General features: G+C 47.7%; 1 protein-coding gene across 1 annotated transcript in view; it reads left to right on the top strand.

Moving 5' to 3' along the window:
* The window catches only part of IQGAP1 (IQ motif containing GTPase activating protein 1), a 118585-nt gene extending 107185 nt beyond the window's left edge, over positions 1-11400 (top strand). Inside the window, exons 34-38 of the mRNA XM_056865699.1 lie at positions 632-844; positions 1049-1215; positions 1853-1975; positions 2816-2924; positions 11245-11400. Of these exons, the coding sequence (XP_056721677.1) occupies positions 632-844; positions 1049-1215; positions 1853-1975; positions 2816-2924; positions 11245-11358 (726 nt within the window). The 3' untranslated portion in view covers positions 11359-11400. The remainder of the gene's footprint in view (positions 1-631; positions 845-1048; positions 1216-1852; positions 1976-2815; positions 2925-11244) is intronic.
* Positions 11401-25874: the final 14474 nt, after the last annotated feature.

Here is a 25874-nt window from a genome sequence, read left to right on the forward strand (position 1 = left end):
ACACCTCTGTCCCTCCACTGTGTAGAGCAGGGGTCCCCAACATGGTGCCCCTTGGATGCCATATCAGCACCTTTCCTGGCACCCACCGAGTGTTTTTAGAAAGTGGGCGGGACCATTTGGGACTTCGGCCCAGCAAGGTTTCTGATTGGCGATTGGAGCTTTGATTGCTTGTGTAGATTTTATAAAAAAACATTGCTTTGGCAACAGATGCCACCACAGCAGAAGGATCTTCATTATGTGCCCGAAGATAAGCTATAGCAGCCTTTCTATGGCAGGCTCCACCTCCTCTGGCAGCCAGTGTGTGGCAGCCATTTTGCGGCTGCACCCACCCTGCTGTGTTAGAATTCCAAAGGTGCCCACAGGCTCAAAGAGGTTGGGGGACCCCTGGTGTAGAGTCTGGAGGATTTACACTCCCTCTGCATTGAAGGAAGTGAGCTCTGGGTCAGGAAAGCTTATGCTGGAATAAATCTGTTCTCAATCTTTTAAGGTGCTGCTGGACTCCTGTTTCATTCTTCTCTTAATGGTGTTCTAAGACCAGCAGGGCAGAGCTCAAACAGGCCGTAGTGGGTGGAGGGTTTGGGAATGGCTTTGATGAGGCTTAGAGAAAAAGTGGTCTGACAATCTTGCACAGGAATCTGAGCATCAGAGGGTGATGCAGAGACGAGCTATTCGGGATGCCAAAACTCCTGATAAGATGAAGAAATCGAAAGCTGTCATGGAGGACAGTCATCTGAGTCTTCAAGAGAAGAAGGACAAGATCAAGCTGGGGCTGAAGAAGTTGTCAGAGCTGGGCACAGTGAACCCCAAGAACAGATACCAGGACCTGATCAATGATGTTGCAAAGGCAGGTGCAGAGACGGAGTGTGGGGAGGGGGGGTAATCTCCCTGACCCAGGTGTGCTCCCCAGCCCTCTGAGAGGTTCAAAGGACTCCACGGCCCATCTCCTGACCTTGGAGGTGGTTGCCCTGGTCTCTCCCAGTTCCACATGTGGGACCGGGAATGTCTCTCTTGGACTTGATGCTGAGTTATGAAATGTCTCATCTGATAGGACATCCGGAATCAGCGACGTTATCGCCAACGAAGAAAAGCTGAATTGGTGAAGCTGCAGCAGACCTACAGTGCCCTTAATTCCAAGGCAGTTTTTTATGAGGAGCAAGTGGATTATTACAAGAGCTATATCAAAACCTGCTTGGATAACTTGGCCAGCAAGGGAAAGTAAGTGGCCATGTGAATCATGGTGTTGTCTCTCAGAAGCCCTGGAGTGCAGGGGGTTTACAGAGAGCAGCAGTAGAACAGTTGGTTTTTATATGCCGACTTTCTCTACCACTTAAGGGAGACTCAAACCAGCTTACAATCACCTTCCCTTCCCCTCCCCACAACAGACACCCTGTGAAGTGGGTGGGGCTGAAAGAGCTCTAACGGAGCTGTAACTTGCCCAAGGTCACCCAGCTGGCTTTGTGTGTAGGAGTGGGGAAATAAATCCAGTTCACCAGATTATCCTCCGCCCGCTCATGTGGAGGAGTGGGGAATCAAACCTGGTTCTCCAGATCAGGGTCCACTGCTCCAGAGGGAGGTTGGAAAATAAGAAGAGGAAAGACCAAAGCGCCCTTCCAGGTTCTTCTGTGGCAGAAAAGTGGGCGAGCCAGTTCCTAAAGAGGTGCTAGCAACATCCTTCCTTCCTCCAAAGTGTGTCAAAGGTGTCCACTGGGGGAGGAGCATCCTCCCTAGCAGGGCCGCTGCATGCTCTTGTGGCTGCCACCCACTGCATGGACACCCGCCCTGGTTCTCCAGCTACTCCTCCTCAAGGTCTGCCACAGCTTGCTTTGCAAATGCTCTTCTTTCTCTACTTCAGGGTCTCAAAAAAGCCACGGGAAATGAAAGGGAAGAAGAGTAAGAAGATTTCCCTGAAGTACACAGCAGCTCGACTGCATGAAAAGGGGGTCCTGCTGGAGATCGAGGATCTGCAAGCCAGCCAGTGAGTGCCCCTCGCTCACTTCGCGGGCCTCCTTGTTTTGGGTGCTCTCTGGGGTGGTCCAGGGTTTCCTTTCTCCAGGGGCACTTTACATCACCCATCAGAATGTTGGGAATGTGGGTGGGGAGAGTTTAGCTTGTAATTTTTCAAAGTCTTAACTATTTCAAACGGAGGTTTGTGTGTGCCCAGGATGTCAGGGAATTTCACTGTGTAAACTTTGTGTACATACAGGAGGAGGGGGGAAGAAACTGAAGGTGTTGCATGGGGAGAGGTGAAGAGGGGCCAGGGGCAATATAAAGCTATACTTAATATTGTGTGTGTGGGGAAAACAGATCTCCGGCAAGACCCCCTACCCTGATATGATAGCTACTGGAAGCACCAGTAACAGGGATCAGAGCAGCGGTGCTGGATCCAGCCGGTGGGCCCTCTGTTCCCGCCTCCTGCTTCTCTCTGTGGCAACCAGCTGCTCCCAGGACCTGGAGGCCAAAGCCCCTCCCCACACGGCTCCTCTCCCCACGTGGCCTTGGAAGATGGAGGGCAGCCCACTGAGCTGTTGCCGCTGAGGTTGCCTCATCCCCTTGTGAAGCCAACTAAAACTATGTCACCACTATACCCTGTGGCAGTAAAGTCCACAAATTAATTACTTTAAAAGGGTGGCCATTTTCAGCCCATGAATGATGAACCCTCGAAGAGACTGGAATCCCTTGACAATGACTACAAACAGAAAGCCAGGCGGTGACTGCTGTCACTGCTAAGCCAATATCTCTTCACTGGGAATCTCATTGCAGCTTTTAGCTTTCATATTAAATAACAAATGTCTGTCCATCTCTCCAAATCATATAGATTCAAAAATGTGATATTTGAAATTGGTCCCACAGAAGAAGTTGGAGATTTTGAAGTAAAAGCAAAGTTCATGGGTGTTCAGATGGAGACATTCATGCTACATTATCAGGTATTTATTTAATATATTTATATCTCACATTTCCATTCAAAGAAGTTTAATGTTGCTTATGAAAAGCATGTGCAAAACATTTGCACACAGCACAAAACAATTCTAGCCAATCAAAAAGACAAAAGCCCAGGCCAACAACACCCACATTACCAGCTCCTTTAAAAAGAGGTGATGAACCTCCATCACAATGACCAATGATGCGGTGGCAATGAAAACCAGCCCAGTGGGTTCCCTCCTGACTTGCTCTGGGAAGCTGTTCCACAAGCACAGTCCCACGGCTGAAAAGCCTCATGATTCCAGTTAGATCAACTGGAAATGTGGAAAATTGTTGGCTCGTGCCTGGGGAGAAAGTCCCTGAAGTATGCAGGTTTCTCATGGAGGTAGAGAAGCAGTTCAAACCTCCCCTTCTTTTGCTCAGCTAAAGCAGGTCACACTGTGTGTACTTACAAACATGTGCATGCGTACGTGTGCATTGCCACCAATATAACAGATGGGAACTTTGCTAGCTGAGCAAGAGCAGATACATGATTTATTATCTTGTCTCACACACATGCTGAGATGCCCAACTGGGATTCCACTGAGCAAACAGAAGGTATCAGTCAGAGGGTTGGTCTCAGAAAGACAAAGCTTTATGGAGAAGAGGAAGGAGGGTTAGATGGGACACAAGGAGTTCATTTTCGGTCCTCTGAGCAGTCCCCCATTGGGACTGTGCATGTGCAGAGGTTTTTACTTAGCTCTACCCACTAGGGGCGCAGCTCATCGGCTCCATACATCTGTTCCTGCCCAAAGGTGGTCACATGTCTTGACAATGCTGTCCCCCCTTCCCTCAGTTCCTTCGCTGCTGTCAGAGAAAGAAGCTTCTGCCGCTGCTCTGTTCTTGTTGGTTGGAACTTAGTTGGAATTTCAGCCTGAGGGCCTACTGTCTTTGGTTTGGAGGCTTAAGTTATCAGAGATCCCTGTCCACCCCTGTGAATGCGGTGATGCTGGGTTGGGTTGGAATGGCCCAGAAGAGTCTGTTCAAAAAGTGCACCAACTGTGGTGTGAAACTCCCTCAGACTGATGAACACACATTGTGCCTGTTGTGTCTCGGTGAGAGTCATAATGTGGCCACATGTAAAGAGCGCCAAAAGTTTACTCCTAAGGCCAGGAGTGATAGAGCATCAAAATGGAAAGCCACTCTTCGAAGAAAAGCCCTTTGGGCTTCTGAGCAGTCAGATCCAACATCAGGTTCGAGGCACTCTGGTCACAGGGTTGGAACCGAAGAAGCGGTCGGCTAAGTTGTCATCGCTGCCACGCTGCTCCTCCAAACCTCCACTAAAGAGACCAAAATCAAAGGAGAAGGAAGAAGGAGAAGTGCAAGTCAGATGCGAAAAGTCAACCACTACAGTCAGTGTCAGCTCCAGTTGTTGAACCCATGGAGAGAGCAGTGCCTCCTCCCAGATCTCTGTCTCCACGTCTAGCCTCCCCTCAGCATCCATTTGCTGGAGGGGAGGCGATCTTTGAAGGTGAAACAGCTTTAATTCTGGACTACAAATCTGACTCTGCCGCTTCGGTCCAAGTTCAACATCCATTCCCACCCAACAACAGCACGACCATTGTCTGCTATGTCATCAGCCTGGGGACATGCCTATCATGCCCAATGAGGAGATTATTATGGCCAGCCTTCATTTCCATTGTCCCAAAGCAGACCCCACCATTGTCTAATTCCACTGGGTACAGCTTCTAGAGGTCCTCTCTCGCCGCTCTTCGAATCCAAAGGTGAGGAGCCCGATGTCAGAGGCTGCCTGACAACAGATTCAGAATCTGACGAAGACCAGAGGCAGAGTCCTCCTTTCCCACCCGCACTGGCAGAGAAAACAGCTGATGGTGATGTATTGCCAAGACCAACTTTAAAGTCACTCGCTAAAGAGCAGCCTAAGGAAAACCAGACACTGGCCAACCCGGGAACAATGAGGAAGCTGCCAAGGGAGCCGGGAGACAGTGAGGAACAGATGTCTCCTGGGACTCGTCGGAGGAAAATGGGCTGGGTCCTGGCAGAACAACGCTGGCATTCAGCCAGGCTGGAGCATCAAAGAAGGAACCGGGACAGCAATGGAGATAGTGATTCTTTACAGAAGCTGCCTCCCCCAGACAGCTGGGGGAGGCAGCAGAAGCCTTGGAAGCAGCGCATTGCGAACCTGCTACGCTCCACTCTGGCTGACTGTGTATCAACTCGAAATGTTTCTCAACCTTGAATGCTTCTGGACTCCCTGCCTGACCTTGGACCAGCTGGACCTCGCCTCTGCCTCGTGCTCTGACAGATTGCCTTTCACCCTGACTAAACTTCGGACTGTTACTGGACTGTGTCTACTACACCCATTCCCAATTAGTACAGCTGCCAGCTGTAGAAGCCTCGGCTTCAGAAACCCCAGCCTGTTGCCCCGCCCGCTGCAGGTCTCTTCATAGCACCGCACTGCTGCAGCAGCACCCCGCCCTGGTGGGCCAGCACACCTGAGAAGATTCCAGCAAAGTCAGAGGCCTTGGATCCAAGCCCAAGTGCAAAGGTCTGTCATCTCCAATGTACCTTCAAGAGATGTATGGAGAGCAGATGTTCAGAGGGCATGTTCCTTGGACATCAAGGTGTCCACAGATGAACTCAGTCCAAAGGACAAAATCCTAGGATGCCACTCCTACTCCTACTCCTCCTGCAAGGTCTCATGGAAGGAGTTCAGGACATTTGGGGGAAAATGGCTTTGGTTCCAGCATTGTCCAGGCGTGTAGAGGGCTTCTACAGGATCCGACCGAATTTGGCACCGTGGCACTTATCCACCACTGTTGTCCCTCATCACGGAGGAACTCCACTCCCCACATAGCATTTGGCTCTGACAGACACAGAAGGTAGGAAGCTAGACAACCTGGGATGTAAAGAATACTCATCTGCCACAATGGGATTACGAGTCTCCAGTTACCAGGCCAAAATGGACAGCTACCCATTGTTCCTTTGGGAGAAAATGTCGCCCTTCCTTGAACAACTCCCAGTTGAGAGAAAACAGCTGGCCAAGTTTTTACAAACAGAGGCCATCCATCTATCTAAACAACAGACAAATGCTGGAAAGCATAGAGTCGAGGGTCATCGCTACATCTGTGGTGATTTGCAGACATGCATGGCTCAGGTCTATGGCCTTGCCACAATAAATAGAGGACTTTCCTTTTGAGGGCACAACGCTGTTCTCTCAGGGCACTGATGACTTCCTGACACAAGTAAAGAAAAATAAGCAAATTGCCAAGTTGTTGCGCATCACTCCATCTACTTCTACCACTTACAAACACCGGGTGTTCTACCATCAGCAATGGCAACCAGAGGTCTGCATCATTTAACAGTAACATGCAGGACAACCTTTGCCACACCAGTCGTTTGCCCAGAGGAGAAGTTCCTCTAGACCATGGCAGAATCATCAAGGGCCCTCACCCAAGGAGGGACATCGGTCTTCCTAAAGACCATCCTTCTATCTCAGAACGCTTCAGGGGTCCTTTTTTGTGACAGGTTTTGCAGTTCAGTGAGGCCTGGAATAAAATCACAACTGATAATTGGGTTCTGTCTGTTGTCTCAGAGGGATACAGGCAGGAGTTAAGCTCCAAGCTAAGGTGAATGCCAGTCATGTTGGCTGTTAACAATCACATTCCTGAGTTGTCTAAGGAAGTTGACACCTTATTAATGAAGGGAGCTGTTGAGTAAGTGCAGGACCGAGATGACCCTGTAGGGTTTTATTCCCATTTCTTTTTAGTTAATGAAAAGATGGTGTCAAGAGGCCCATCCTAGACCTCAGGAGGTTAAATCGTTCTTTTGGTTAAAAAATTCTGCGTGGTTTTATTAGTTACAGTATTACAGTTATAAAAAAATTCATCTTGGTTTGCACTTCTTGACCTTGAAGGTGATTATTTTCATGTAGCCATTTACACAGACCATAAAAGGCATTTATGCTTTCATTATGGTTCATAGACTCATAGAGTTGGAAGGGACCACCAGGGCCATCCAACCCCCTGCACAATGGAGGAAAGTCACAACTACTCCCCCCCACACCCCTGTGACCCCTACTCCTCCATGCCCAGAAGATGGCCAAGAAGCCTTCAGTTGTATACCAATACTCGATACTCCCATTTGAGCTTTCTGGGCACCCAGGGTATTCACTAAGTGCATTGCCCTGGTTGTCACCAACCGTAGGTTGCAGGGGTCCACTGTTTATCTGTATCTGAATGATTGACTGACTCGGAAGGACAGCTGTATAAACACCTTGATATGACAGTGAGGACCTGTCAGAAGTTAGGTCTAGTAATTAATTGGGAAAAATCCAAATTAGTACCGGACAAGAAGGCTCAGTTTATTGGAGCTGTAGTAGATGCAGCTCAAGTGAAAGGGTTTCTGCTACCAGAGAGGATTGCAGCCATTAGAGCCGTGATGCGGATGTTCCTACAATGCCATTTTCAAACAGCAGGAGCGATTCAGAGGTTGTTAAGCCTGATAGCATTTACTGCTGCCATTCTGCCACTCCCTGCAGATCTGGTTCCTGTCTTATGTAGGCTCCAGAAAAGAGGTTTGGCATCCTTTGGGGTGCCAGAGTTTGATGTTGTTCTCACTACAGATGCTTCCCTGGTGGGGTGAGGAGCACATTGCCTTGGGAGAGAGGTGCAGGGTATATGGTCTGACAGGGAGACCAGACTGCATATCCATGTTCTAGAACTATGTGCTGTGAAAAACACCCTTAGCCACTTTGCAGATATGCTGCAGGGGCTCTTAATGTTGGTCAGATGGACAATGTGACGACAATGTTCTACCTCAACAAGCAGGTTGGAACCAGATCCTGTCATCTCTGCCAGGAGGCAACATCCATCATCCATTGGGCTGTTGCATACCACTGTTGCAAAAAAACCATCCACATCTCAGGGGATGTCAGGGCAGACAGGTTCAATTGGTCCATAGCAGAGATATACTTGGAGCCCATATTCCAGCTATGGCAGTGGTTCCCAACCTTTTTTTGACCAGGGACCACTAGGACTTTTTTGTTCGGTGCAGGGACCCCAAGGTTCAAAATTAAAATTCCGATAATTTGAAAGTAAATTTTAATCATAACTGTTAGTTAAACATTAAACATAGAATAATATTTGAATATGTTTTTATAATAGAAAACTTTTAATTGAAAAGATTAATTTATTATGGGTTTATAACTTTGTTTTGCGGATCTTAATTTAGTTCTCGCGGACCCCTGGGGGTCCATGAACCCCCGGTTGGGAACCAGTGAGCTATGGGGTTACCCAGATATTAACTTCTTTGCCACGGTTGCCCACACAAAGGCAAGGGTGTTCTGCTCCCAGGCCAGGAAGGAAGTAGAGTCACTGGGGGACACATTTCAAATATGGTAAATAAATAATTAAATTTTATTTGTGGCTAATATGCCAGATAAAACAGGTAAAACAGAAACTGACCATACAGAGTAGATGTTTACAACAAATATGGTGAAAAGGCAGGTTTTGTTACGCCTTTTCTCTCATCCCGCTTATCCCCAAGGAGCTGGGGAAGATGTGGCAGGAGCAAGTCAGCCCATCTTGGCCCAGACAAGTGTGGTTCCCAGTCCTGATGGACATGTCATAGGGGCAGTCCATCAGGTTCCTGTTGGTCCTGGACTTGTTGTCCTGGGAGGGCAACCTTCACCCCAACATCCTTCGTCTCCGCCTCATGGCCTGGAGGGTCTGAACAATGACCAGTTTTCTTCAGAGGTGTGGGACATCCTATTTCAATCCCGCAAACCTTCCATGAGACAGTCTTATGAAGCTAAGTGATCTCGCTTCACCTGGTGGTGTGAAGAGAAGGGTTTGATTCTGCCCAAAGCCTCTCTAGTGACTATATTTGATTACCTGGTAGCCATTAAGGCAACAGGCTTAGATTTTTAATCTGTGAAGGTCCATAGGGCCACCATTTCAGCCTTCCATGAGGGGGTACAGTATTCCCTCAGAACAGTTCCTGAAGGGCCTGTTTAATTTGTATCCGCCTAAGATGCCCATAGTCCTGCAAGGGTCGTTGTCTCTGGTATTGACCAAACTAAGGTCAAAGCCCTTTGAGCCCTTGGCCACAACCTCACTTCATCTACTGTCAGTGAAGGTCTCCTGCTTAGTGGCTGTCAAATCAGCAAGATAGTTGCTCTTAGTGTGGACCCTCCTTTCCTGAAGATCTTCCCAGAAAGGCCCAGCATCCAGTCTATGCCTAAAATAACCTCAACATTCCATTTAGCACAAGAATTGATTTTGCCAACCTTTTCCCCAAAACCAACATCAGATAGCGAAAGGATTCTGCGCACGCACGATGTGAGGTGGGCCCTATTATTCTATCTAGAAAAATCCAAGGAATTTAGGAAGGATTCAGCTTTGTTTGTGTGCCATTCAGGCCGAACAAGGGGGAAAAGGCAACACCCCAAACATTGTCCAGGTGGCTGGTCTTCACCATCAAGAGGGGCTATGAAGAAGAAGAAGAGTTGGTTTTTATATGCCGACTTTCTCTACCACTTAAGGGAGACTCAAACCGGCTTACAATCACCTTCCCTCCCCTTCCCACAGCAGACACCCTGGAAGGTGGGTGGGGTGAGAGTGTGTGACTAGCACAAGATCACCCAGCCGGCTTCATGTGTAGGAGTGGGGAAACTAACCCGGTTCACCAGATGAGCCTTCGCTGCTCATGTGGAGGAGTGGGAAATCAAACCTGGTTCTCCAGATCAGAGTCCACAGCTCCAAACCACTACACCACGCTGTGTTCTTGTCTGCTGGCTCTGAGGGCCCATTCGATCTTCAGCAGCATTCATTTGCTGGAGATCTGCAGAGCTACCACATGGTCTTCAGCAGAGACTTTCATCAAACATTATGCTTTGGACCTGCAGGCAAGAACGGAGACCCAGATGGGAAAGGCCATTCTGAATTCCATCTTCAGTGCCTAAGGAGAGCTTCGACTCTTGTAGGAAGCTTGTTAAAATCCCAATGGGGGACTGCACAGAAGACTGAAAATGAAACCAGGGTTTCACTTACCTGTAACTGATGTTCATTGAGGTCTTCTGTGCAGGCACACGTTCCCTCCCTCCTACCCCGCTGCAAACTCTCCTCGTGCGGTAGTATGGGTGAGAGATGCCAGCAGCTCAGTAGGAACTGAGGGGAGGGGGAGCACCTTTGGGCTGGAGCCTACGCACTGCATCCCGTAGTGGTAGAGCTAAGTAAAAACCTCCGGTTGGCAGGCCTACACATGCACAAGTCCCAATGTGCGCCTGCACAGGAGACATCAGTGAACATCTGTTGCAGGTAAGTGAAACCTGTTTTTACAACAACAACAAATTAAAACCGGGAAATCCTGACATAGCTGATTATCACATGTTAGTTACAAAGCACATGGCTCTGGTGTGGACATCCCCAACAAAGTAACCCAGCAAAGCAACACAGACTCCCTGAGCTAGGGGCTTGGTGCTAAGAGCAAGAATACGGGCGCAGTGAGCTCAGCATCTCTGGGGAGCTTACTCATGGGGGGGGGGGATAGGTTTGGGAAGATACACAAAAACTAATCAAAATTATTGGGGGGCCAGACAGTCCCCCTGGATGTGAAGGGATTTTTGTCCTATTTTTCTTGAGCAACTTTGGAGCAAAAGGTTCAGTTCCTCTTAGAGGACAACACTGACCCTCAGCGTACTTCCTTTGTTGCTCATTTTTTTGGAGGCTGCAGAGAAGAATTGAAGAGGTGTTTTTAGAGATAGGTCTTAAGTTTTATGGTTCTATTGTTCAAGACCTCGGTCTAAGAACAGGGAGAAAGAGAGAGGGAAGTAAGAACTAGCAACTGGAACTGAGCCTGATGTGTCACAAGAAATTGGCAAGTTCAGCTTTAAAAATTGTCAAACTAACAGATTTATAAATAAAAGATAATTTTATTAAAATTTTATTAAAATTTTATTAAAAATAAAAAACTTTTTACAGATAAATGAACATTGTCAACTATGATCTTTCACTTCTGTGATACTCAGAAAACTACAGAATAAATTTCTGACTGATGCCAGTTCTGTGAAAAGAGGCTTTCCCCCCTCTTCTACACAGGCCGCCTTCTGTTCTTGTTCTTGGCCCGTGCATTTTTTACCTGAATAAGCAGCTACAGACCAGCTGCTGGGCAAGGTCACCCCGACTGCAGTTTGGTCTTGGTAGGGAAAGAATACTGGTAAAGACAGGCTGCCTTTCTTCTTTCCATACCGTGGCTGAAAGTAGCAGGGCGGGGAGTCTCCTGGAGTCTTGGTGGAGAATTCAGAATTTCTCTGTTTCTTTGCAGGATCTGCTGCAGCTACAGTATGAAGGTGTGGCCGTCATGAAGTTGTTTGACAGAGCAAAAGTCAACGTTAATCTCCTCATCTTTCTCCTGAACAAGAAGTTTTACGGGAAGTAGCTGCTGTTCCTCAGTTGTCTGTGAAAAGAGCTTTTTGTGCTTGCTTCTATGAGCTTTCCCTGTCCAGTGGAATGAGACCCTCTTCCACACACAGACTTTGTTACTATCAAGTGCCTGGAGTCCCCTGCTGAGGGGCCCACCTGGAATACTGTTGTGCCAACCCTTGAATATAATTTCCTGGCTGCAACATGAATTAAATCATTATTAGATTCTCTCCCAAGTGTTGAGTTTTGTTTTGTTTTTTGCTTGAGTGGTGGGCACCAGTGTGGTTTGGCGTGGAAGCCAGGCATCCCGTCTGGGCTGCAGTCTTCAGAGACTCAACAGAACTCTTGAGAAACAGAAGCAGACTTGCCGGGGAATTCTAGTGAGAGTGGTAAAGTTGATCTTGTCTCTCTTGTGTGAGTGAGCCACAGAGCATATCCCTCCTCAATTTACCCTCCAATGTGGTAGATGGGGCTGAAAAAATATGTTTCATAGAATCATAGAGTTGGAAGGTACCACCAGGGTCATCTAGTCCAACCCCCTGCACAATGCAGGAATTTCACAACTACGTCCCCCACAAACACCCAGTGACCCGTATTCCATGCCCAGAAGACGGCCAAGATGCCCTCCAGCAGCTCAGTAACCATGGGAGTTCTGTGGACATAGTGTACCTTGTTTTCAACCAAGCATTTGACATGATACCTTTGCAGACAAGATGGTTAAATGTGGGCTAGTTGCTCACTGTATCCAGGGAGTGATAATAATCAGTAGCTTCCCATCAAGCTCCAAAGGGGCCTCCAAGGGTGGAGTGCTGGAGGGCTGTCCTGGGCCTTGTGCTATTTGTTGTTTTTAACTGACTTGGACGCTTAACAAATATGCTAATGCCAAAGAAGACGGAATCAGATTAAAAGTTATCTTTAGAGGCTGAATATTGAGCCATCAGGGATACATTTAGTTAAGAAGAAAATCGAAGGCACCAAGTATAGGATGGGGATAGCATGGCAGCAGTACAAGTGGACAGGATCTGGGTGTCTTTGTTGGTCATAAGCTGCACATCAGCCAGCATCTTGATGTGGCTGCATAGGAAGCTGGCGCCAGGTCACTGGAAGTTGTAATTCCACTCTATTCTACAGTGGTCAGGCCTCATCTGGTGTATTGCATCTAGTTCTGGGCAATGCATTTTAGGATGAACATTGACAAACGAGTTGATTCCCTGGATGGTGAGGGGTCTGGACATGAAGCCCTATGAGGAAAGCCAGGCTCGTGGTGCCTGGAGAAGAGATTAAGGAAAGATGTGATTATTGTCTTAACATATCTAGATGGCGGTCATATAGACCAGTGTGTTCTCTTGTTCTCCTGAGGGCAAGACTAGAACTAATTCGTGGAAATTAGGCTAGATTTTGGATAGATAATAGGAGAAAGGCAGGGTATCAATTAAATAAATGAAAACTAGCCAGGCAGGGCAGCAGAGCCGCTGAATTCCAGCATACAAGCAGCAGCATTCACAATGCCCCTGGCGGCCAGTAGCGGGACAGCTGCCGGCCCGTGTGGCCCTGGGAGGCTTTTGCATATTCTTGCACGGGTCTTGCGGGTGCTCCCTGGGAAGTGGGAGGGGGGGTGTCCCAGAAAGGACTGCTAAGGGCCACCATGAGCTGAGCGAGCAGCTGGGGGTGGCCTGGTGGGAGGAGTGCAGAGACCTACGCTGCAGGGTTGTTGCAAGGATTGCTGTGACACTGCTTTTAAAAACTGCAGCTGTGGCACACAACCGTGGCAGAGCCAGTGAGAATGCAGGCAAGTGGCAGGTGCGACGGTTCAAAGGTGTCCTGTGATGCGCGTGGGTGGTGGGATGTGGAGAGGGACCTTGACTGGCTGTTGAACAGCTCTTGCCACACCCAGATGCTGCTGCTGACAGCCACTGAAGCAAATGGGAGAAGGAGGCTGCATTGCTCACCCGCCCAGGTTTCGAGGTGAGACCCAGTGGCGCCTTCCCCACCTGCACCTCCCGGGTACCCCTCACCTGCATGCCTGCCTCTTCTTCTGCTGTGCCTGGGCTTCTGAGGGGCTTGGCAGAGGGCTTCAGTAGTGTGTAGATGGCCCAGAACCGTCTTGGAAGATGCCAACGGGGGGTGGGGAGGTTGGACTACAGATGTGAAATTTCTGAAAAGTTTGAAACCAGTGATAAAACTGGGGGTGCATTTTTTTTTTTTGCTTGTTTGTTTCTGAAAGAAGTGAAAATTGAGAAAAGTTGAAATTTCCGCAACATTTACTTTTCTAGTAAGCCAAAATGTCTGATGTAACAAATAAAATTCATATTTTATACCTTAGGATAGAAAATTGTAGTTTAGTACGTTAATGGAATTTAAAAGTATAAATATTTCCATTTTCTGTTAGAAAAATATACTGTTGTTTACAAGTGCATCATTTTGGTAACAATTAGGATATTATTACATGTTTGATGATCATACGTTGTTAAGAACATAAGAACTTAAGAAAGGCCCTGCTGGATCAGACCAAGGCCCATCAAGTCCAGCAGTCTGTTCATACAGTGGCCAACCAGGTGCCTCTAGGAAGTCACTAACAAGACGAGTGCAGCAGCACCATCCTGCCTGTGTTCCACCGCACCCAAAATAATAGGCATGCTCCTCTGATACTAGAGAGAATAGGTATGCAGCATGACTAGTATCCATTCTAGAGCTCAGTGTTTTCAATATTATAAAGCAGTGGTTCCCAACCTTTTTCAAGTCGTGACCCCCTTTTACAATTGCCAAGTAACCTGCGACCCCCGCCACATTTGCATAATAGTCAAATGACATTTGCATAATAAAGCCATAAATGACATTTTCAATAGGATAAAGAAAACACAATACAAACAGATTTTTCAGAATATAATTCCAACATAATATTTAATTAACTAATTTCATTAAATAATTAATTAATATTTAATGTGATGGTTGTGCTTGCATCTGGGTAACCAGCTTCAAAATTCGTGGCTGAGTGTTTGTTAAAGCCAACCTCGTCATCCTCAACATTTAGTCTGTTTCTTGTCTTTGAGCAAATAAATATGTAGCACTGCCAACCTCCTGGTGGGGAGATCTTCCAGAATTACAACTGATTTCCAGATGCCATAAATCAGTTCCCCTGGAGAGTGTACTCTATGGTATTATACCCCACTGGGCTCCTTCCCCTCCCCAAACCCTGCCCTCCCTAGGCTCCACCCCCCAAAATATGCAAGAATTCATCAACCTGGAATTGGCAACCCTAGGGATCAGGGTATGGAAAGAAAAAGGCAAGCTCAGAGCAGGAGAGAAGCAGGCAGGGATGGTATAGAAGAGTGTTTTGATATGAAGAAGCGTTGAAAATCCACTCTCGCAGAGATATGTAGAGGCAAATGGAATTAAAACTCGAATGGCAAGCATGGTGACATTTTTATGCTTTGGGCTGGTTTTACCTGATTACATTAGGGCAGGGGTGGGGAACCTTTTTCTGGAAGAGGCTAGGGTTGCCAGGTCTCCAGCCCCCACCTGGAGGTTTGCAAACCTAGCAGAGGCTATGCAGGGGAGGGAGAGAAGGGAAGGAAGGAAAGAATGAAAGGAATGAAAGGAAGGAAAGAAAGGAAGGGGGGAAAGGAAGGAAGGAAAGAAGGGAAGGAAGGAAAGAAAGAAAGTAAGAAAGGGAAGGAAGGAAAGGAAAAAAGAAAAGGAAGGAGAAAGAAGAAAGGAGAAAGAAGAAAGAAAGGAAAGGAAAAAAGGAGGGAGGAAGGAAAGAAAGAAGGGGGAAAAAGAAGGAAGGAAAGAGAGGGAGGGAGGCTCACACACACACACACACACACACACTCGCCAGCGGTCCGGGGATCTCGAGCGCACAGACACACACAGGGAGGGCTGGGGGGGACCCTCGGGCGGCCTCAAGGGGGACCGCCCTCTTCTCCAAGACCTGAACAGGCCGAGCCAGGGGAGCTTCCTCGGCCTTCCACACATCCCGCCGCGTCATCCGACCGACCGAGAGGCGAGGCGAGGAACCAGAGAGAGAGAGAGGCGAGGAACCGGCCGACCAACAGTCAGAAGGAGCCAGGCTGCAGAGATGCGGCGGCGCACCACCGCACACCAGCTGTAGCCCCGCCACCCAGCTGAGAGGTGGGCGGGCCTGCCCTGGGCGGCGGGGCTACAGCTGGTGTGCGGCGGCGTGCCGCCGCGTCTGCAGCCTGGCTCCTTCCGGCTGTCGGTCGGCCGGTTCCTCGCCGGGATGGGGGCTGTGCCAGAACAGTGGCGGCGACCCCCCAGAAAACACGTCCGACCCCCTTGGGGGTCGTGACCCATAGGTTGAGAACCACTGTTATAAAGTTTAGTTCAACATCCAAATATCCTAGCACTCCTACCTCCACCGAGCATGTATTGTTTAGCTGTTCATTCTATCACAAGGCCCGTATTAGATTCATTGCTCCCCTGATCAGTGAATTCCCCGATAAGCCAGTAGTTCCTGACTAAGAGCCTCCTGATGGGTGAAACTCCACACTTTTTGCTCCCACCTGCCCAATTCTGTGCCACTGCAATTAAAATTCAAAAAAATAGAAAAATTATTAAACCGGGCTAGACCTTTAGAAATATTAAGTTGTTTAGTTAAATCAGGGGTGTCGAACTCATTTGTTCAGAGGGTCAGATATGACATCAATGTCACTTGGCTTCCAAGATTAAATTTTTTATTTCAGTTTCTCCCGATTTATTTATCAGACAGAATAATAGAAAATTGGCAAAAACAAAATCGTTTCGTGTGGAATGTGAAAAAGCCAAGAATCAGATTTAAAGTCTTGCAAGATGAAAAGAAAGGAGGATTAGCTTAAACTATATTATCTTAATCTATATTATCACGCTGCCTGTTTAACCTGGATTACAGAATGGATTAAACATCCTAAAAGTAGACACGTTACTTTAGAACGAGCGGATTTCGGGCAAGGATTCCATAAAGCTTTGTGGGACTCCTCAACAACAACTCAAACAGATAAATCATCAGAAGACTGTGATATCAAGATGGCGATACTAAAAGTGTGGAAAAGGTATAAAAGAAGAGTCAGTTCCTCTCCACCATCCATAATGTCTCCAATCGAAGTCTATCATGATAATGTTAAACTGAAAACGGCTGTTCATTTCACGTACAGTAACATGGTAGAGCCTACAGGAGAAATCAAAAGTTTTATTAAACTTCAAGAAAAATTCCAAAAGTTAAACTGGCTGACTTACCTTCAACTGAGGTCCAATCAACAAAAAGACTGTTTACATCCTTGCCCATTTCGAGAATTGACTGAATTCGAATTGACAATAACCAAGAACGATGTTCACTTATTAGGAAAAATCTACAAACTCCTCTTGAAATATGACACAGAAGAAAATCAATATGATCAAGTGGATGCAAAACTTTGGTGAAATGGTTACAATGGAATCATGGGAAAAACTCTGTACGTCTGAATTGAAATATACTGTGTGCCAAGAAGTGAAAGAAAATTGGTATAAAACATTCTACAGATGGTACATGACTCCAAATATGATTTCACAGATGACTTCTTCCGGAAAGAAAGGCGCTTGTTGGAAATGTCAAGAAACGGATGGTTCTTACTTTCATGTTTGGTGGACTTGTTCTAAACTACAAACGTTCTGGAAAAAGATCCAACGAGAATTACAGACAATAACAAAAACGAAGATAACACTAGACCCTAAATATTTCCTGCTCAGTATGGTCCCCTCAAATTTGCCTTCGAGATTTCATGGTGTTTTTAAGTATGCTACAACGACAGCCAGAGTGGTTCTGGCAAGAACCTGGAAGCAAATGCAAATACCCGAAATAGAAGACTGGAAAGAAAAACTGCTAGATTACGCCAGTATGGCCAAAATGACTTTTATGCTGAACCCCAATCATAACAAACCTACAGAACAATTTGACGAAAAGTGAGAATCATTTAACATTTACATGACTTCCAGTTAGTCAAATGATTGATATATACTGAATAGTACTAGAATGAGTAATAGGCAATGTTTTATCCATTATGTTCCAACCATTCGTCGTGTAACTCCTGGGTTTTCAAACGGTATAATACACTTTTATTATGTAATAGGTAGATAATCTGACTGATTTTTATATTTTTACAATTACATATTTAGATATATTTTATTTTACTTAATTAATATTTATGCTTGTTATATGGTATTGTATTCGACTAAGTTTATTTTTCTATTGAATCTGCTATATTGTTTTTGTATATCAAACAGTTTTTACCCTTCCCTTCTTTTCCCTTCTGTATCCCCTTAATCATAAAAATAAACCTTTTTTTAAAAAAATGTCACTTGGTCGGATTGGGCCATGTATATCCAATCAAATAAACATATAAACAAATAAATAAATAAAAGCACTTTTATTTCAACATTGTGGGGGTACCTCTCATCATCCTGCTCCCAAGGTAGTGAACATTCGGGAAAGAGTAATGAAAGTTCTCCAAGACTAGAAAATTTATTCTTAATAACCTCAGATGGCAATAATGTGTTGTGGAGGAAAACCAGGAATTGTCAGGTTCTCCAGCCAACCTGGGCAATTCCCAAAAAGCCACTCGCTCATATGGTCAAGTCAGAAGCAGGTAAACTTTATTATAGAAGCAACAGGCAAAGCTAAGGTAACTTGCAGATTCAAAGCTGCTAATGAGGAGCCAGGCTACTAGGCATAACATAAAAGCATGATTACATCACAGGTGCAGTTTCAAACAGCCTGGGAAATGACTAGATAACGGTGCTTGGCAGGAAGGAGCCTAAACACGGCGCTGCTCATTAGCCACTCAAGGTCAAGGCAAGGGAGGGGGAATGGACAGGGAGTGGGAAGAACAGAGCTAATGAACATCAAAGTAAACATGCGAACACTGGCCTAACTCATGTCAGGAGCCTGACCGCTTATACGGGTCAGCCCAAGCATGGCTAGGCAAGGACTCAGAAGACATTCATTGAAGAACCAAAAGGCAATCGAAAGGCCACCTCTGACAGGAATGGCTTGTGGCTTTGAGGAAGAATAAAATTGTCACCAGGAAACAAATTGTAAGATACCATGACATGCACGGCTGCCATGCTGAGAAGCACTGGACTAGTATTGTCTTTCAACTTGTTACATTCAGGCCCATGTTAAGGCACTGGTGTGCCCTAGGCCAATTTGAAACTACTTGCTCCCATTGTTTACTCTTTCTTAAGTAGAAGCAGTTGAAGTGAAAATGTCTTTCCTGCCTTTGCTACAGATTTCTTTGACCATTATGCCACATTCAGCAGAAGTATGATGCCAAAGATAAATGCACTGATACAACTCCTCTTTTTGTAGGCGTAGTCCACTGCTCCCAGGATAGCATCAGGTTCACATGGAGCACAACATAACCCCCACTGTAAATGTCCTCCCTACATTCTTCTGCCTACTTCCCCTCCACCCAGTTTGCAGCAAAAAGCTCCCCCTTTTTATACCCCCCCTTTGTCATCAGCAAACATACCCACCTGCACACTCACCAAAAAGGGTGGACTACTGCAAGTCTGGGGGCAAGTCTCCTGGCCCTTCTTGCATGCCCAGGGTGGTGCCAATTGCCACTTTGGGATCAGGAAGCGGTTTTCCTCCAAGCAGCATCAAGCTGCGTTCAGGAGCAACGGAGGCAGAAAGACAGGCTGCCTTTCTTCCTCTGCTGCCCCTTCGTTGCTTGAGAACGCAGCTAGGGGCTTCTTGGCAGCATTAGTGCACGTGCACTTGGAAGCCTGCAAGCAGTGCCGAGCTGTATTCACAGGCAGCAGAGGCAGAAAGGCAGACGGGGTGAGGTAGGTAGTTGGGTGGGTATGCGCGGGAAAGACGGGGCAAGATGGGAGGGTGACCGCTCTTAGAACTGCTCTTAGAATCACAGAGTTGGAAGGGACCACCAGGGTCATCTAGTCCAACCCCCTGCAAGGAATGCACAACTCCACACTCCCACACCCCAGTGACCTCTACTCCATGCCCAGAAGATGGGGAAACCCTCCAGGATCCCTGGCCAATCTGGCCTGGAGGAAAATTGCTACCTGACCCACAATTTTCCAGCCCCACAAGCTTAGCATCCTTTTCCTTTTATTACAACATTCTAGAAAACCCCTTTCACCTCTGTCCAGATTAACTTGTAGGTTCCATAACTCTCTGTCATGCCCCTAAACTGCCCCCACCCAGCCAATCTGTGCTGCTTGCCAGGGGCGAAAATTAAAGATATTGTAGACCAGATACCAAACTGGTCAAACCTAAAGATCATTACCCATTTGTGACGGTCATAAGAACATAAGAAAAGCCCTGCTGGATCAGACCAAGGCCCATCAAGTCCAGAAGTCTGCTCACACAGGGGCCAACCAGGTGCCTCTAGGAATCCCACAAACAAGACAACTGCAGCAGCATTGTCCTGCCTGTGTTCCACAGCACCGAATATAATAGGCATGCTCCTCTGATCCCGGAGATAATAGGCATGCATCAAGACTAGTATCCACTTTAACTAGTAGCCATGAATACCTCTTTCCTCCATGAACAAGTCCACTCCCCTCTTAAAGCCTTCCAAGTTGGCAGCCATCACCACATCCTGGGGCAGGGAGTTCCACAATTTAACTATGTGTTTTATGAAAAAATACTTTTATCTGTTTTGAATCTCATAAGAACACAAGAAAGGCCCTGCTGGATCAGACCAAGGCCCATCAAGTCCAGCAGTCTGTTCACACAGTGGCCAACCAGGTGCCTCTAGGAAGCCACAAACAAAACGACTGCAGCAGCACCATCCTGCCTGTGTTCCACCGCACCCAAAATAATAGGCATGCTCCTCTGATACTAGAGAGAATAAGTATGCAGCATGACTAGTATCCATTCTAACTAATAGCCATGAATACCCCTCTCCTCCATGAATATGTCCACCCCTCTTTTAAAAAAAATTTTTTTATTAAGATTTTCAATATATACAAACAGACAAACATACAATCACACATACATTCACACAGTTTATACTCCTTCTGGGAGTTTTTTTTCTCTTCATCTTACATCTCAAAATTCTTCTACATTATCTTTATGATTTGTATAATAAATTCCATCTATTTAAATTAATAAATTTTATGTAATCTTAGTTTTACTTTTAGCAATCTTTCCCTTTTGTTGTACATAATCTAAATAACCTTCCCATTTTCGCTGAAAATCATCAGTTCATCTGAATGGTTTCTATGCAGTCCCACATTGGGACTGCGCAGGCCAGCCACGGATAAGATTTGTCAGCTTCTAGCAAAATCTAAGAGAGTGCTCCCCTCCCCTTGGGGCATGCAATCTCCCTGCCCCTCGGTCACATGACCCAAGGAGGAGGGGGCACTCTTCCCTCCAGTTCTCTTTCTGCCTCCACGGAGAGAGAACGTGTCTAGCTTCGTCTCTAGCAATGGAGTCCAAGAAGGCTCCACCTTTCAAGAAATGCTCCTCTTGTGGTGCGAAGGTAGCGAAGACCGACCCTCACAAGGAATGCATCCTTTGTCTGGGGGAAGGCCATGTTGCTGCAACTTGTAAAAGTTGTGGAAAACTTACTGCCAAGGCCTTGAGAGACCGCACCATTTGTCTCACCTCCCATCTCTACAAGGAGTCCCTCCGCCCGCAAGATAATCCTGTCGAGCCTGCCCGTCTGACCGGTAAGGCTAAATCTGTGGTGGGTTCCCAGACCAAAAGATCTACTTCTAAGAAGCCGGCCTCAGTCGTCCTTCGGCCAGCCAAATTTATCGCTCCGGGCTCACAAGATGGCCGTGGCCACAGCTCATCAAAGCGCTACTTCTAAGAAGCCGGCCTCAGTCGTCCTTCGGCCAGCAAAATTTATCGCTCCGGGCTCACAAGATGGCCGTGGCCACAGCTCATCAAAGCGCATTTCCCGCTCCAAGTAGATTTTTGGTGGAAAGGTAGACCAAGTTACCCACTCGCAGATCACCCCCGGGGGAACGATGTTTGTCGGCCTGCGCTTTGTACTTGCGCTTGGCTCGGTCGAGATTGCTAATGAGCCAGGGCCAAGTGGTACGGAGGGTGTGCGCCCAGGAGGCAATGTCGGGGTCCCCCTCTCCCTCCACATCATTTCTTGGAGTAACAGGACCAAAGTCTTGTCCATACACAGCATAAAATGGGCTAAAACCTGTAGATTGATGCACAGCATTATTGTAGGCATATTCTGCAAAAGGTAACAGTTCTACCCAGTTATCTTGGTGGTAGTTGACATAACAGTGCAAATAACATTCAAGTACAGCATTAACACGTTCAGTTTGACCATCTGTTTGGGGATGGTATGCACTAGACAATCCTTGCTCCACCCCCATCAACTTGAGGAATGCCTTCCAAAATTTAGAAACTAAACCACTGCCGCGGTCACAGGTTATTTTGCGCGGAAACAAATGTAATCGGAAGATATGTGTCACGAAAAGGCGGGCCAACTTTTGAGCAGAGGGGATCCCTGCGCATGGAATTAAATGGATTTGCTTAGAAAATAAATCAGTAACAACCCACAACACAGTTTTTCCCCCACTGAGAGGGAGATCAGTCATAAAGTCCATAGCAATCACTTCCCATGGTTTGCTGGGTATTTCCAGAGGTTGCAGTAGCCCCGGGGGTTTGCCCTGCGATCGTTTCATTGTGGCGCAAACAGGACAGCTGCGAATGAAAGAGTCAATGTCGGAACGCATCCCCCCCCACCAAAATTGTCTGCTCAATAAGTGAAGAGTCTTCAGAAACCCAAAGTGTCCAGCTGTTTTTACTCCATGAGCCAAGTGTAAAACGTCTTTTCGGAGCGCTTTGGGCACGTATAATTTTGAGTCTTTGTACCAAGAACCTCCTTGTTCTATTACATCAGGAGGCAGGGTGTGATTGGAGCGTTCTAAAAGGCAATGGTCCCAAAGGGAATTTAAAAAGGATTCGGAAATGGGAACTTTGGCGGGTACCTCCCCCCCGGCAATAGTGGTTTTAGGAATAGTTATGGGGGTAGCGCTTACGTGCGGTGGTGCGCAGTCTGCAGGCGGCAGGGCAGCCGGTGGGGTTGGAGGGGTGGAATCGCCGGTTCGTTGCCGTTGTGGGGGTGGCTGGGTAGCCGGTGGGGTTGGCGGAGCTTGTGTGCTGGGTAAGGTGTGCTGCTGCTGGGATCGAGTTTGCACGGCCAGTACAGGAAGGGCTCCTCTTTGCGTAGGGGTGAACAGAGAGTTGGTTGGCCTCTCGAGTTTTGCCGGGTATTGAGGTAACCGGGAGAGGGCATCTGCGAGAACGTTTTGTTTCCCAGGGACATGCTTTAGGACGAAACGAAACTGAGCAAAGAATTCCGCCCAACGTTGTTGTTTTGCCGATAGTTTATGGGACCCTGTGAGGGCAGCTAGATTTTTGTGATCGGTCCAAACCTCAAAGGGGACTTTGGACCCCTCTAAGAATTGTCTCCATAGAGTTAGTGCATGGTGAACGGCCGCTGCTTCTTTCTCCCAAATGGGCCAGTTCAATTGTGCGTGCGCAAATTTCCTCGAAAAGTAAGCGCAAGGGTGAAGGAGACCATCCGGACCTTTCTGGAGGAGAGCCCCTCCCATAGCTACATCGGAGGCATCGACTTGCACGATAAACATTTGATTTGGGTCCGGGTGCTGTAGCACAGGTTCCGAAGTGAAGAGGCGTTTGAGGGCCACAAAAGCGGCTTGGCATTGATCAGTCCACAGGATTTTCGCGGAGGGTAAGGTAGCCGAGTTTGCTTTTCCTTTGGTTTTTAGCAGGTCAGTGATGGGTAGAGCCACTTGGGCGAAGTTAGGGATGAACCCTCGATAGAAGTTTGCAAATCCCAGAAACTGTTGTACTTGCTTGCGGTTGGTGGGGGGAGTCCAATCGAGAACGGACTGGACTTTGACAGGATCCATGCGAAGACCTTGGTGGGAGATTATGTATCCTAAAAACGTGAGTTTGCTTTGATGAAACTTGCATTTAGCCAGTTTTGCAAAAAGTTGGTGGTCGCGCAGGCGCTGCAGAACTTCTCGGACTAGAGCTACATGCTCTTCCATGTTTTTCGAATAAATAAGAATATCATCCAAATAAACCACCACCCCACGATATAGCAAGTCATGAAGGATTTCGTTGATAAGTTGCATGAAGACCCCCGGGGCCCCTTTTAATCCGAATGGCATCACGAGGAATTCATACATTCCGAAACAGCTAGAGAAGGCAGTGAGGTGCTCATCCCCTTCACGGATACGGACTCGGTAGTAGGCTTCCACCAAGTCCAATTTGGAGAATACCCGGCCCTCCTGTAACTTTCCCAAAATATCAGATATTAATGGGATAGGATAGGCGTTGGTTTGGGTAATTGCATTGAGTTTTCTGAAGTCAATGCAAAGGCGAAGGTCGCCTTCCTTCTTTCGGACGAAAAACGCGGGGGCCGAGTTCGGGGCATTCGATGGGCGAATGAACCCTCTGGCGAGGTTTTTGTCTAGGAAGTCCCGGAGAACAGTGCGCTCGGAAGCGCTCATGGGGTAAATCTTACTTTTGGTTAATGTGCAATCCTTGACCACTTCAATTGCACAGTCCGAGGCCCGGTGGGGGGGCAAGGCATCACATTCTTTAAGGTCGAAAACATCCGCAAAGTCCCGGTATACGTTGGGTAGGGTTGGAGGTGCTGGGACATCGGAGGTTAATGCTGGGACGGGCGGATATAACAGCGCAAAGCGTTGCCGATGCTGGTCGCAAGTGGGACTAGCGAAGGAGATAGTGTTTGTTTCCCAGTCAATACTGGGACTATGTCCTTTAATCCAGTTAATTCCCAAGACCACTTCAAATCGGATAGGGGCTATAGTGAAGTCTATTTGCTCCCAGTGGGAGCCAATTCTCATCGCTATCCCTATGGTGCGGTGATCAACTGGACCCCCCTGGAAATGGCTCCCGTCCATTTGGGCAAATTGGACGGGGGCTGGTAAAGCCTCAGATTCGGCTTTGAGTGCAGCAAAAGTGGCTTCGCTTATGAGAGTACGACAGCAGCCGGAGTCAATGAGTGCTTTGACGGGTAGTTGGGGGCCACCGTTATGGTGTTGTAAAACTGCATCTACGTAGACGGTGGAGTCTACTTTGATTTTAGTGGGAGCATTTGGTTTAGCAGGAGGATCTGCCGAGGTCTGTGGAGACGCTCCACTCACCACAGACCGGAGCCGTTTTTTGACAAGTCAAGGGGAGATTCCAAGTTTAATGCTGGAGAATTCCATGGGTTTTCTTCATCCGAGGAGGGAAACTTGTCCCCCAATGGGGCACTTGTAATCCGAGACCCGGCGGGGTCGTTCGTAGTAGGCAGGGAGGTTAGGTCTCCAGCATGGAGTGCAGAGGGTGTGGGTCTTCCCGGCGCTGCGCTGCGGGAGGCCGCGGTGCCTCTGCGTGGTGGACGACCTCTGGCTCGGGTTATCGTGCTGGGACGAAATAATTCAGGGCGGTGTGGGCAAACAGCTGCAAAGTGGCCCATTTCTCCGCAAGTAAGACAGGCACCTCTCTGAAATCGGGCTTCACGTTCTTGGGGTGGACGTGTAGGATTTCGTGCAATGGGCGGTGGCGCCTTGGGTTTTTGGGTGCTTTTGTCCTTATGCTTTTGACGGACAAGAGAAATAAAGCGTCGGCGGCTTTCCACTTCCTCGGCCAATAGAATCCACTCTTCAAGGGTATCGGGATCACCCCACATGTATGACCAGTTCAGAATATCAGGGTGCAGGGCTTCCCTGAAATGGTGAATTAGGGTGGCCTCGGGCCAACCCACAATTTTACTCCCAGTCGTTGAAATTCATCGGCAAATTCTCGAACTGGAGCAGAGCCCTGTCTTAGTTGTAAGAGTTCTGCTTTGGCTCGTTCCCCCAGAAAGGGGTCTTCAAACCTCCTTCTCAGAGCAGTCATGAAGTTGTTGAGGGAACGTATAGAGCGGGAGCGGGTAATTAACTGGAGGACCATCCAGTCAGCTGCTTTACCTGTCAGAAGGGAAGCCACATAGCGCACCCGGCTGTCCTCCGTGGGGAAAAGTTGCCCTTGTTCTCGCATATAGCTGTCCACTTGATGCAAGAAACAAGGCAGAGTCTCAAGAGATCCGTCGTACGTAGTTCTCAATTTGAGTTGCTTCCAAGGACCGGGTGCAGGCTGACCCGGTTGCACGGGTGGTCCGGGTGGATGAACAACGGGAGCTCCGGGAGGCAGGAGTGGAGCAGGTACATTAGCGGGTGGTTGGACGGGCACCCCCTGACCCAGTATTGGAGCGTGCGGTACTTGGGCTAGCAGGGCTTGTTGTAATTGCCTGTTATCCTGAAGCATACACTCCATTAGCTCTTGGAGTTGATCAACACGGCCGGTGAGCTCTCGATTCTGGGCTCGTAAGAGGTGAACATCCTCGCTTGGGCCCCCGGTAAGATGAGGCTTGCCAGTTCGGAAACTCGTGGCCCATTGAGAGCTGTCTCCATAGAGATCCTCGTCCTCAGACTCTTCGGAGTCTCGGCGTCGGTCAGCAAGGCGGCGTGCGCGTTGGGTCG

Source organism: Euleptes europaea, chromosome 20, assembly GCF_029931775.1.
Source record: "Euleptes europaea isolate rEulEur1 chromosome 20, rEulEur1.hap1, whole genome shotgun sequence".
Taxonomy (NCBI): Eukaryota; Metazoa; Chordata; class Lepidosauria; order Squamata; family Sphaerodactylidae; genus Euleptes; species Euleptes europaea.